Source organism: Urocitellus parryii, chromosome 10, assembly GCF_045843805.1.
Source record: "Urocitellus parryii isolate mUroPar1 chromosome 10, mUroPar1.hap1, whole genome shotgun sequence".
Taxonomy (NCBI): Eukaryota; Metazoa; Chordata; class Mammalia; order Rodentia; family Sciuridae; genus Urocitellus; species Urocitellus parryii.
In genome coordinates, this window is record NC_135540.1 from 75,506,625 (window position 1) to 75,519,842 (window position 13,218).

At 38.1% G+C, this 13,218-nt stretch overlaps 1 protein-coding gene across 7 annotated transcripts in view; it reads left to right on the forward strand.

The window, feature by feature from the left end:
* Arhgap24 (Rho GTPase activating protein 24) overlaps positions 1 to 13,218 on the forward strand; it is a 721,844-nt gene that overhangs the window by 654,988 nt on the left and 53,638 nt on the right. The window contains exon 1 of one of the 7 annotated variants that reach the window (XM_077803272.1): positions 1,560 to 1,674. The exons of the other annotated variants lie outside the window; for them this stretch is intronic. Within the exon in view, the coding sequence (XP_077659398.1) occupies positions 1,560 to 1,674 (115 nt within the window). Of the gene's footprint in view, positions 1 to 1,559; positions 1,675 to 13,218 lie in introns of those variants that run through there. 7 annotated transcript variants of the gene reach the window in all.

The following is a 13,218-nucleotide window of genomic DNA, read 5'->3' on the forward strand; positions in this document are numbered from 1 at the left end:
AGGCAGGAGAAAAGAGGCCTTGGGGGTCATTTGGGGTTAAAGCACTAACATTCCAAATCTGCTTATGGAACAGCCAGGTGGATGAATGATTAACCCAACAAGTCAATTATTCAGTGAGTAGGACTGAAAGGATTGGTGAATGTGGGGGGTTGGGTAGAGAGGCTGTATGCAGGAACATGGGGGAAGGTTGAAATTTGAATTGATTTTCAAACCATAACCAGAGAAATTTATATTTGTGTATTAGTATGCACACATACGTAAGTTGACTTGTTTTGTGGTTATACCTACAGACTCTTAGCTAGTGGATTTAATTTTATTTTATAGACACTGATATACATAGACATGTATGTAATATGTGTGTTTTAAGGATATCCACCTTACATTAGCACTCACACTTGCAAATTGACTTAACCATACAATATCTGAGAAGATGTCAATCTTGTGCAGGAAAAAAATAAATACATGTAGAACAGAGGGAGTGAAAGGTTTACCCCTAGGGAGAGTTTGGTGCTCTGTGATTTCTGGAGGGTTGAACCAGCCAGCTGTAGAGCTGCTGCACAAGACAGGAGCCCAGCCAAGAGGTCAATGCAAAGTCAAAACTGGAGGAAAGGGGTGCGATTCAATTTGCATTGCAGTGTGGCAGCTTCCCTCCTCCCCTCATGTTGTGACTGCACCTGCTACATGTGACCAGCGGGCACTGAAGGCAGCAGAAGCCACAGCTGTGATGAGGCAGCCGCAGCCCTGCCAGTGCCCGCCCAGCTCTCATTGAGAAAAGGGGAGACGGAGCTGGAGGAGGGGGAGGAGAAGCTCCCTGCAAAGCCTCCTCCTCCCTGCACAGCCAGGAGCCTCCTGGAATGGGCACTGGACTGTTCTGACATGGTGATTCCCTGGGGAGCTGGAAGACAGAAGGGAAAAGGGAGCAGCCTGCAGAGAGCATCAGAGGATGAGGGGTGCTATAAAAGGAACAGGGGAGTTCTGTGCGAGGGATATTTCATGCACTGAAATGCTTTTTGGAGAAGGTACCATGATTTTCCTCCCTCTGTGCTCAGATGAAAGGAGCCAACAAGGACTGTCCTGAAGTATTCCTGAGGGGCCTTTTTTGTCATTGTTCCTCTTTCCCCTTGCACAGGGCTATTTGCTGACCTTTCCAGAGGAATCTCAGTCCAGCTGAGAAGATAGTTCTTAATAAAACAAAACAAAACACAACACTCCCTGCTGTTTGGATGGGGGTATACTTTGCTGCAGTTATTTGCCTGTGACATTTTGGAATGTCTGCAGATATTGGAAAAAAAAAAACTATCTTTAAAACTCCTTGGATTAGGCAAAAAAAAAGGAAGGGGTTTTTTGTTTTGTTTTGTTTATTGTTGTTTTTTGCCAAAAAGGAGTAAGGGCAAGTTGGTAACTTATTCTTAACCCAGGACCTGGATGATCAAAACCTTGGAGTTCTAGGAATCAGCACTTCAAACCTAACAAACAAACATGAGAAGGAGTGGCTGTGAGTTTCCACACAGAGGCAGGTTTTAAAGAAGCCTGAACGGGTCTCAGAACTTGGGGCCTGTATGATGCCTGAAGACCGAAATTCTGGGGTGCGCCCCTCAGGTGCCTTAGCATCGACTCCGTTCATCCCTAAAGCCACATACAGAAGAATCAAACGGTGTTTTAGTTTTCGGAAAGGTAGGTAGATGATATGCTAATGTTCTTTTCATAAATAAACATATATTCTCTCATGCTGTAAATCCGTTTATGCTCAGATAAAATGGGATTTGTGAAAGCAAGAGCTTAGAACTGTATGCGAGTAACTTGGGTGTTTCCTATACTTATTTTTCAAGGCTCATATTGATCTGTTTATTAATGTCTGTGAGTGGGCAGGGTAGGTGTGGCTTAAAGAACGGTGGTCCTATAAGGATCACGTTGAATGACAGGGGACTAAACAAGCTGGACTGACTGTCCTGAAAGGAGGGGCCAGAGCTCTCCTGGGCCCTTCTCAGACCCAAATCAAGCAGCCATTCTGACCTCTTGAGACAGGTCCCTTGTAAATCCCTGTTCTGTGCCCCACAACTTTAGATTTGGTTCTAGCTGCCTGTGTTTGCCTCGTCTCCTCTGCTGAGATGATTTTGATAATCAGATTATCTGTGGTAACCCCTTTTCAGGGGGCTTCCAACTGTATCGATTAATATTGGCTAGAAATAAGAACCACCTTGCCTTTCCAAATGCCTCATAAGACGACGTTGGTAAAGTGCAAAGATATGAGCTGTCAAGAGCAGGGTGGGCCATCCTAACAACTAATGATCAATCAAAGAAACTGAGACATTTCAGAATTGACTGAGTTTGAGAGGGTTAAAAGGTGCAGCAAAAGTACAAGGAAATGTTTTCAGAAAAGGTTTTCATATAAAAATATTTTAAAACTTTCTTTTGCCTTAAAATGAGCTGTTTAAATAGAAACCAAGTAATTAGAATCTTAATGTGAAGCTTAGTGAACCAATAATTTAGTCAGGAGCTGAGTTGAATGACGTTCTCCCTTTTTTCTTTGATCTACCACCTTTTAGTTAATCTTCCTTACCTAGGAGCCAACAAGAAGATAAGGCAGCAAAATAAGAAAAGTCAAATATACAAAATATAGTAGAAACTTTTATTAATGAGACCATGATACCTTCTGAACATTTCTCTTTAAGTAGTTAAGATCTGGCTATGACCATGTCATATGTTAGCAGCAAGGAATTCAGGAATCACATTTCTCTGACATCTACACAGAAAATTAAATGAGATACAAAGTTTTTATCTTATGTTTTATCAAGTTTGGGGAATTTCATGGATACTATCAGACTGTGTCATTGATAGAGAATTTGACAATGACAGAGATTGAAAAGACTCAAGGACTAATTGCTTGAAGGACATTTCTCTTTTCATCTCTTTCCCATATATCTTAGCAGTAGCATGAGAAGTTTGGGAATTCTGAATTAACTTTGAAGGACATAGTAAGGCATTTTTTACCTTTTTCACCTTCCCTCCTTCAGTGTACAGCAGGTCTGCAGGAATCCCTGTTCCCTTCTCCTCTTCCTATTTTCCTTAAATACCAGTGCCTGCATCCCCATGGGCTGGCACAGGGCAACAGGCACAGGAAAGAGCTGTCATCTATCATCTCCCGGGGGACTATTTTTAAAGTTTTTCCTTTCTCGGTAGTCTTAGTAGTTTGGGGAATGTTCGGCATTCGAGTCAGGGATTAAGAGGTGCTTCCTTTACCAATCTGTACTCTGCTTTCTGTCAGAACCAGAAAAAAAGAGACGATGCAGGGAGCCTTCAGCCTCTGTCTGGTGCCTTGGTTGCAGCTGTGACTGCAGTTCTGCAGTGGGGCTTGGGGAGGAAGGTGCCCATCTGCTGCTCTCCCCGTATGGCTGCCATGCAGTTTCTGTGCTGCACTCACATGTCATGGTGGCAGAGCATGAAACGCAGGCGGTTTACATTTCATCTTCATTGAAGGTTTGATGCTAAAAAGAATGAACTTCCCTCTTGTTCCTGGGTTCCCACACCATGTCATCCTTAAAAAGAGTGTGTCTTTTGTGTTATATTAAAACCTCTGGGTGCTCAAGTGTTCAGAGAAGTCGACCTGGGTTTCTGCACTCCTCTTGCATCTGCTTAAGTCGTTTGGAGCAAAGCAGGAAAGAGAGTGTGTGAAGCTAGGAAAAGTGCCCAGAGGGGAAAAATTTTGATGTAGCTGTTAGCTGTTTTTCCTGATATATATATATATATATATATATATATATATATATATATATACACACATACATTTAGTCAAGAGGTGATTCCACATTTCTACTAGCTTTAGAAATGCCCTCAGAATGGTGGGTGGAGTTGGGTAAAGTTTCCAGAGCCCTCCCTGGTCACAGCAGAGCTGTCATGCTGTGCAAGCTGAAAAAATTCACTTCTCAGAGTGCCTTTCTCCCGGAGACCTTTGCTGTCCTTTATTGCCCTTTTCATCTCTCTTTCTTTGTTCTGATACTAATTAAGGTCACTAAAAATGCTTTCCCAGTGGTTTTCAAACCCTAGTAGCCAAGAAATATCTATTAGGCAGGAAACTGGGGATTGTGGTAATTTGCATTTGTGTTCCGGGGAGAGAAAAATTGTGATGTGTTTTTTACCCCATTGGACATGAAACTCTAAATTTTTATTACCTCTTTAAGAACTCATATCAGGAGAAAACTCTATGCTCTGTTTACCTGGGAACATATATAACACTGTGAGTCTTGGATACTTCGGTTCAACCATAATAGGCTAGAATGCTTGATTGTTATGATCCTGGAAAAACTAGAGTAAATTTCTAAACTGACGTTATCTTATTGTTTTCCCATGAGTTGCCCCTTTCTTGGAGATAAGTCATCAATTACCTGGGGGCTTTTCATTCACTATGGTCACCAAATGTTCATGCATCACTCCTTTATCCTTCCTTACATTCTATGAGCCCCATTTCTATTTCCTTTGCCTTAGTTCTCTCTGCCTTGATTGTTTCATGCAACTTTAACCTGAGCCGTGACTATTCAAATAGCATTCATCCTCACGTCCAATCTACCACCAGTATTCTTGGCAAATTATTTCAATGCATACTCCATTTTATAAAGCATTGCTCAATTTGTAGTCCTAAAACATGTTGTCAAGCAACAATCCACAGCTCAAAAAGTTTTTATGAACCCCAAATGCCCAAAGGAGGAAATTCTATTTTGCCTAACAATCACTACCTGCTAACCCAATTCCAACTATTACCTGGAGTATGAATCCACTATTTCCCCAGACTGACCTACTGTTTTTCCCTACACATGTCTTGCACCACCTCTTTATCTGTTCGCTGTCCCCTCTGCTTTCTCCTCCTTTGTGCATCCAAATTTTACCCTTTGTTCAACATTTGCTTTCACTTCTTCCTCAAGACATTTCTGTTTATCAATAATGTTCCTTACTCTCCAGCCCTTATGTGTCATATAGGCTGCCTTTTTGCCATTGTATCCTTTTAGCACCTCACATGGCTATACACACACGGGCGCGCGCGCACACACACACACACACTTGTTTCTTTCCTCCCAAAGTGAAGTATAACAATAGGTCTATTCCATCAGGGATTCAAGATTGATAGCAAACACCTGATGTACAGTATTATTATCTATCTTTTCCTGTTAAGCCATAGGTACTAATAAATTAAAATAGAAGCTTCATAGTGGTGGTCGATAAGGCCAACATTCTCTTTAATATTTATTGTAGGCTGTTTGTGCTATAATTGTATTTATGGAGATTGATTTGTCCAACAAAATGCTACTGTCCAAATTCATATAATTTTAATTTTAATTTGTATATCAAAGTTTTGTTGAACTTCTACCAAATGATGCTGGGGCTAAGAAGATAAACAAAACAGGTTGCCACAAATCTATGAATTTATAGACTTGTTGAGGATAAAGAAACATAAGCAAGTAATTACTTAGCTTGGGAAAAACACTACACCAAATTTTGTGTGACATACTAGGTGTCCATGAACAAAAGACTGACCATAGGCTTATCTGGAAAGGTAGTGATTCACCTGAAGAACATGAAATTGGATTTTCTTCTATATGATCATGAAAGCATGCTCAGCATGCCTATGAGAACATGTCTGAATTGAACCAAGACATCAGAGTGGAACAAAGAAGATGTTAGAATTATTTGTACCTAGATTCATAACCCAGATCTGCTTCTTTGGAGCTGTGTGGCAGGTCACCTAGCAGCCTTGAATCTATTTTTTCTGGTTGTAGAAGAGAGGCCCTTGGCTTGGTAGGTTAAATGATGTCTCTAATTGCTCCATCAGCCTCAAACCTAGGCCACTAGGTCACTATGTTCATCTTATAACACTTTTCTTCATTTTTCCAGGTCTTTCCTTTTTTCCTTTTTTTCCCCCATTCCGCTTATGAAAAGAGTCAAAGTTCTACCAACCATTTCCCTGGTTATTATGACTCTTTCCTCCTTGGATTAAATCTTTTCTACTTACAGAAGTTTTTTTGGCCACATAGAAAACTGTTAACAGACTAAAGTGAGGTTTAACTGGTTTTATTTTTTATTTTCTGTACTAAAAAGGATGTCTTATTTTGACTTGTGAATTTTCCAAGGGAGAATGTTCTTTGAAAATTCTTACAGTCATGGTGAAACCAATATTTATCCTGCTGGCAGAGCTGTGGTCAGTAGAAGGAAAAGCAAAGTGAATTCCTGCTATGGCCAACATGTGATCTGTAGACAAGAAGGGACAAAAAAAGTCATAATTATCAATAGCAGGGAATTTGAGCAACAACCAAGAAGTTTTTAATTTCTGGCTTTTCCTCAGTAAACCCAGGACTCTTTTAGTTTTTGATTTTTACAAAAATTAACATCAGAACCAAAGAACTATTAATGAGTTTCATGTTATAATAGAAATTTTCACTTATTCTCTAAAGTTGGGGAAATGAAAGTGTTTTGTTTTTGTGCATTCATTATTCCAAAAATATCTGCAGAGTACTTGTGCCTCATCCATCTTTATATTAATTCCAGGGATATGAACAAGAGGACTTCCCTATGGTAAATAGAGTACAGGATGATTATCCATAACATGAGAACACAAAATCTAATTCTAATTCAACAAAAACTTTGTTTCATGCACAAAATTACCGAAAAGATTGCATAACATTATTCTCAGGCTATGACTATAAAATGTAAATGGAATATGGGTGAATTTGGTGCTTAGACTTGGGTACCATTGCCAAGATATCACATAATATATATATGCAAATCCTCTAAAATCTTCCAAAATCTGAAATCTAAAACACTTCTGGTTCCAAACATCTCAGATAAGGGATCCTCTACCTGTATAAGTCCTGGAGTTCTTTAGACCTGGAGCAACCCCAGTTCAGGCCTGTGTCTGTGGTACTTTGGGAAATTTACCAAAACTTCTCTGAAGTTTATAGGGCAGACTTAGAGTATATAACTGTTTTTAATATTATTTATAATAATCATGATAAGTATATAAATAATAATTATTTTATTAAAATATCTGTAGAAGAGTAATCCCCATTTTTTTATACCAGGGATTGAATTCATGGGCACTTAAATATTGAGCCACATCCCCAGCCCTATTTTTGTATTTCCACCTCACTTTTGCTGATGCTGGCTTTGAATTTGCAATCCTCCTACCTCAGCCTCCCAAGCTACTAGGATTATAGGCATGTGCCAATATGCCCGGCAAGTAATTCTCTTTTGAAGATTGAAGGACTAGTCCAGTACAGATGGGCATCTAAATAAATAATTACAAAACAATGTGTTAAGAAATCAAAGAATAAATATGTGAAGCTGAGCTGGGGATTGAGGGAATGTCAGTAAGGACTTGACACAGGAGATGTTGTAAATTGGAGTTAGCAGGATGAGGTTTCCTCGTCTGATTCATGAAGGCAGGAGCTACCTACACCAACAGGACATTAAGTAATGATCTGCTCTATTTAGAAAACAACAAATAGTTCAGTATAGTTTGAGAACCTGCTGTTTGTGAGGATACAGCAAAAATGAAAGTGGATATGGTACAGTACTTGGTATACAACAGGTGCTACCTAAACATTTCTTGATTTAATGGCCAAAATCAGATTATGGCAACTTTATTTCATGAAAAAGAGTTTGGCTGCAAAGATAGGCCAGTGTGGCAGCATTTTTCTGGGTTGAGATATCTGTTCTTCAAAAACTCATATAAAAAATATTATCTAATCACTTAGGCGGCAGCCAGGAGTTTGTAGGTAACTGTTATGATTTAGATTTGGAGTCCCCAAAACTCACATGTGAGGCAATGCAAGAAGGTTTAGAAGGGATATGATTGGATTATTGCCTTAAACTAATCAGTGGATTGATCCCTGATGGGAGGCAGGTGAGGTGTGGCTGGAGGAAGTGGTCCACTGGGGGCATGGCTCTTGGGTATATATTTTGTATCTAGAGAGTGGAGAGTTTCTCTCTCTCTCTCTCTCTCTCTCTCTCTCTCTCTCGCTCTCTCTCTTTCTCTCTCTCCCTGATTTCTGATCACCATGTGAGCTGCTTCCCTCTGCCACACTCTTCTGCCATGATGTTCTGTCTCACCTCGGACCCTGAAGAATGAAACTGAGAACTCTGAAGCCATAAGTTCTCAAATAAAGTTTTCCTCCCCTAAAATTGTTCTGATCAGATCTTTTGGTCACAGTGGTGAAAAAGCTGACTGACACAGTATGGTTATGTAAATGGCATGAAAGGAAGAAGAATCTAGGTTGACTCTCAAATGGCAATGCAATGATGTGTGTGGACAGTTGGTACAAAAACCAACATTGAGACTGCAGGAATTAGAAAATATTTTAAAGAAAGAATGACTTAGCTTGTTTTAAAACATTGATGTATGAAAATGTTTTGATTATGTCCTTTTTGAAATGTTTAATGTATATTTAGAAATCTAATGTTAGAAATTATAACAATAGCCCAAATTAAGATACAAATCTGGGAACAATTTATATGCTGTGAGATTCAATGAGTTCAGGAGAGAAATTGTACAAGGTAAAGTGAAAATAAGGCTGGGGAGAGAATTTAGATAATCCTTAAACTAGGTAGAGTTTAACTAAGTAGAGCTTAACTCTTCTCTTAAAAGTCCTTACTAATTTTTTGCAAGACCAATCCTACTGGTCTCATCATTAAGCAAGAGACTGGGATCTTCTAAGAATCAAGAACTATGTAAATAGGAAGTGTCAGGAATAAGAGTGAGATTGAGAGTTTTAGGGGAAGTGAGGCATAAAATAATAAAAAACACAAACATGGTTGTCAGTGATATGGCCATTAGGAAGTTGTTGGTGATGGTCAGAAAATGCCACTTAGTGGAATGACAGAATCAGTCAAATAATAATAGATTACAAATGGATAGAAAATGGTGACATGGAGCCAGAGTTATGCTTAACTAGGAATCAAGGAGCAAAGAGTATTGTTATGTACCCACTGGGCATGGAGTGTCCAAGAACATTTGGCTTTGTATTTGTTTATTTATTTTTAGAAAGGATGGAATTTGGATATATTAACCTGATCACACTCTCTAACCTGACAGGCTGCCCCAAGCTATTGGGTGCATGAATCATATGTTAAGGAGAAGTCTCACAGATCCTGAAGGTGTTAGGAATTTGTCTCACACACTCCAGATGAAAGAGCTTCCCACAGGTGTAATAAATTCACCTGTGTGATTTACTTTTTCAGTCCAGCAAAAAGTCACTTCCAGGCTGATGTTTTATGGCACCATGTGCTTTCAGGGGAAGTATGCATGACATACCTTTGTCACCCAGAAATTCCAGGGACAGTACTATCAGGGAGTGTGAAACCTCACCAGGAAGATAGATGGGCATAATTTGATTGTTTGCATAACCAACACCACAGGGAATAATTTTGTTAATAATCTACTAATCAATGTGTCCTTTCCCCATGCTGCTAGTTAGGGATAGCATAGGACCTTTGGGCTTTTCTGTTTATTTTAAAATTTGAAATTGCACTGCTCCTTCAAAGAAAATTTTAAATAAAGTGTTTTTTTAAATCATTTTTCTCCATTAATAACTTTCCTTACAAAGGATATTCTTATGGAGGAGGTTGACCCGTTCCTACCATTGCCAGCCAGACACTCTGGGCACATTCCATTTGCAAGGCCTCAGAATTGGGAGTACACACCTCTTAAAAGTCTTTACTAATTTTTTGCAAGACCAATCCTACAGAAGAAAGCTATAATTTTCCATGGGAATTTCTAAACATATGTGCAAAGTCTCTACATGTTTTACCTTTCCTATATACTCTTGCTAAACAGGCATCAGCTTTACATAAGTAAATTGTTTCCTTGGGCAGCATGCTCACAGAAGTGCCACAGATTTTTCCTTCTCCATTTTTTTCTTCTGATCTTTCCCTCAATTCACCTTTTCTCAGCATAGTGAGGGAAGGGGCTGAGATCAGAAAGCCAGAAAGTGGCAGGATTCTTCCTCCATCACTGTCTTCAGCCATTACATAACTACAGTGTGATTCTGAAATCTCACCACCATGAGCAAATCTTGGCCTCTCCAGTTATTAGCTGTGTGTTTCCTAGTTCAAGCTCCTTGGCTATGAAATTATAGTAAGGGTCCTGTGAACTCATGGGATGCTGTGAACTTTACCTGAGAGAAATGCAGGTGAACTACTGGTGGCATTCATGGTATAACTAAGTAGAGCTTAACTATTCTCATTTTTAAAAGAATAATAAAGGTAACTATTTAACTCATTTAAAGAATTTACTAATATTATAAATTACTAGAAAATGACAGTTATAATTGAAAAAAAGAACTTCAAAATATATTAGATACCTATAATAATCAATACAGAATGGTATTAGGATAAAACAGACACCAAAGATCAATAGAGAGCCCAAGAGTCATTCCTCACAGCTACAGCCAACTGATTTTCAATACTAAGAACTTGCATTGGAGAAAGGACAATATTTTAAATAAAGAGAACTGGGAAAATTGGATATCTGTATGCAAAAGGATGAAACTAGACCCTATTTTTTATCAGCTACAAAAATGAAATTAAATTCATTTGAAGACTTAAATGTGAGGTCAAAATTATCAAACTTCAAGAAGAAAACATGGGGAAAACATTTTAGGGCAGTGGAATAGGCAAGAATTTTTTTGGATAAGACCTCAAAAGCACAAGATCCACAATGCAAAATAGATAAATGGGATTACATCAAGCTAAAATGTTCCTGCACAGCAAAGGGAATTAGAGTGAAGAAACAGCCTATAGAATAGAAGAATATACTTGCAAATTTGCAATTTGACTATATATTTGAAAAGATATTAATATCTAGAATATATAAGGAACCCAGATAACTAAATAGAAAAAAAAGCTGATTAAAAATTTGGCAATAGACACAAATAGACATTCCTAAAGAGAAGACATACAAATTACCAACATGTATGTGATAAAATGCTCTACATCACTAGTCATCTGGAAAATGCAAATCAAAACCACAATGAGACACTACACTTCAGTAAGAATGGCTATCATCAAAAAGACAAAAGATAACAAGAGGACATGGAGAAAAGGGAAACCCTTGTACACTGGCAGTGGGAATGTAAATTAGTACAGCCATTATGGAAAACAATAAGTAGGTGCCTCAAAAAATAAAAAATCAAATTACCACCATTCCCTCTGTTGGTATTTATATACTCAGAGGAAATGAAATAAGTATGCTGAGGAGACATCTGTACTTCCATGTTTATTCCAGCATTGTAAACAATAGCCAAGAAATGGAAATAAACTAAGCATCCATGGACCAATGAATGGATAAAGAAAATGTAGTAAATATATACCACAGAATACTTTTTAGCAATAAAAAGAATGAAATCCTTTCCTTGACAACATGGATGAAAGTTGAGATTGTTATGTTAAGTGAAATAAGCAGGACACAGATAAACAAGTACCCTGTGATCACACAAGTGGAATCTAAAGGAGTTGATCTCATGGAAGTTGAGAATAGAATGGTTTATACCAGAGGGATGAAGAGAGGTTAATCAATAGCTGCAATGTTACAGTTAGCTAGGAGCAAGAAGTTCTGGTGTGCTGTTGCACGGTAGGATGACTATAGTAACAGTAATGTGCAGTACATTTCGAAAATCTAAAATAAAGGACTTTCAATGTTTTCACTAAAAGTAAGTGATAAATGTTTAAGGAAATAGATACATTTAATCTTATTTAAGCCTTAACACAATGTGTACTTGCTTTGAGTCCTCACAAGGTACCCCACAGATATGTATAGTTTTTAACATATCAATTAAAGGTTGAATAAAAATATATGTATCCAAGTGATGATTCCAAACCCTGGAGAGAAAACATGCCCTAATTCCTGGTCCTTCTAATGTTCTTGTTGATACCTCTTTATCTCATACTTGCCTTGCTTTTTGTAGTAGTTGTTGTTATTACCACCCAGAATCTGTTACCTTTCTTTTGATAACTACATCTTGATTTCTCTTCAAGTTATACTTTTCCCACTCTTAGCTCATTAAGAACAAAAAACAGGGCTGGGCGCAGTGCCACATGCCTGTAATCCCAATGGCTCTGGAGGCTGAGGAAGAAGGATCACAAGTTCAAAGCCAGCCTCAGCCTCTCAAAATAAAAAAATAAAATGGGCTGAGGATGTGGCTCAGTGGTTTAGCACCCCTGGGTTCAATCTTCAGTACTAAGGAAGGAAGGAAGGAAAGAAAGAAAGACAGGAAACGGGAGATATTGGCAATTCTGGCTTTCTATTCCCCAAGTAAAATAAGCTTCCTAAAGGTACCATGATACTTCTTGGCAGCACCATTCCTTAACATCACCTCACTGTAGGAGAAGTGGGAGAAGTTATTTATTTTCCTACCTTCTCAAGTAGAGATGCCAAAAGAAAATAGGAGTGAGGCTGGTGAGTTACTGAATAATGTTTGATATGCCATTATCAAGGAACTGCTTATTCTAAAGTCTACAGGTTAAGCTCAATAAAGCTTTTACCTTGTCTAATCTTTGCTTTCCTTAAAAAAATGTCCTTTACAAAATCTGTTTTGTATGTGCTTGAGTAATATTAGGTCACTCAACCTTGCTTCCTAAAAGAAATATATATGACTTCCTCTAGTACTAGATTGATACTAGGTATAGAACCATTTTTTTGTTGTTATTGTATTTATCTAGGCTAAGAACATTCCCTTTGGTGGCAAGTCTTTATTGCTTAGACTATGATGGTTTGGCATTCCTGAATCCATAAATAAATTATTTTATAGGTGGAGAGGCAAAGTATCTCTAGTTGTTATAAATCCTTAACCTAATGACTGTTAAATAATTTCCCAAACATTTTGGAGGATTCCAAATTTCAACACATAGCATTTATTTTTCTCCGATTTTTATGAAACTTATTAGATCATTAAAACTATTTAATGATATTCATTTCATGGGGAAAAGTTGAAGTAACACATTTGCCCCCATCTCACCTTTTCTCACAAGTTGAACATCTTTGCAAAGTTACTGCCTACTATTAATATATTTTAGAAGCATTGTCTCTTTATTAATGGGATACCAAGGGTAGAATACTCAGGCTGTTCAGTCCCAGGGTCGTACACCAAGGAATGCCTTGTTTGTAGATATTTTAAAGTCAGCAATAAAACTAAAAATCTGCCTGCTCTTTATTACAGACAAGGTAAATGATAACAT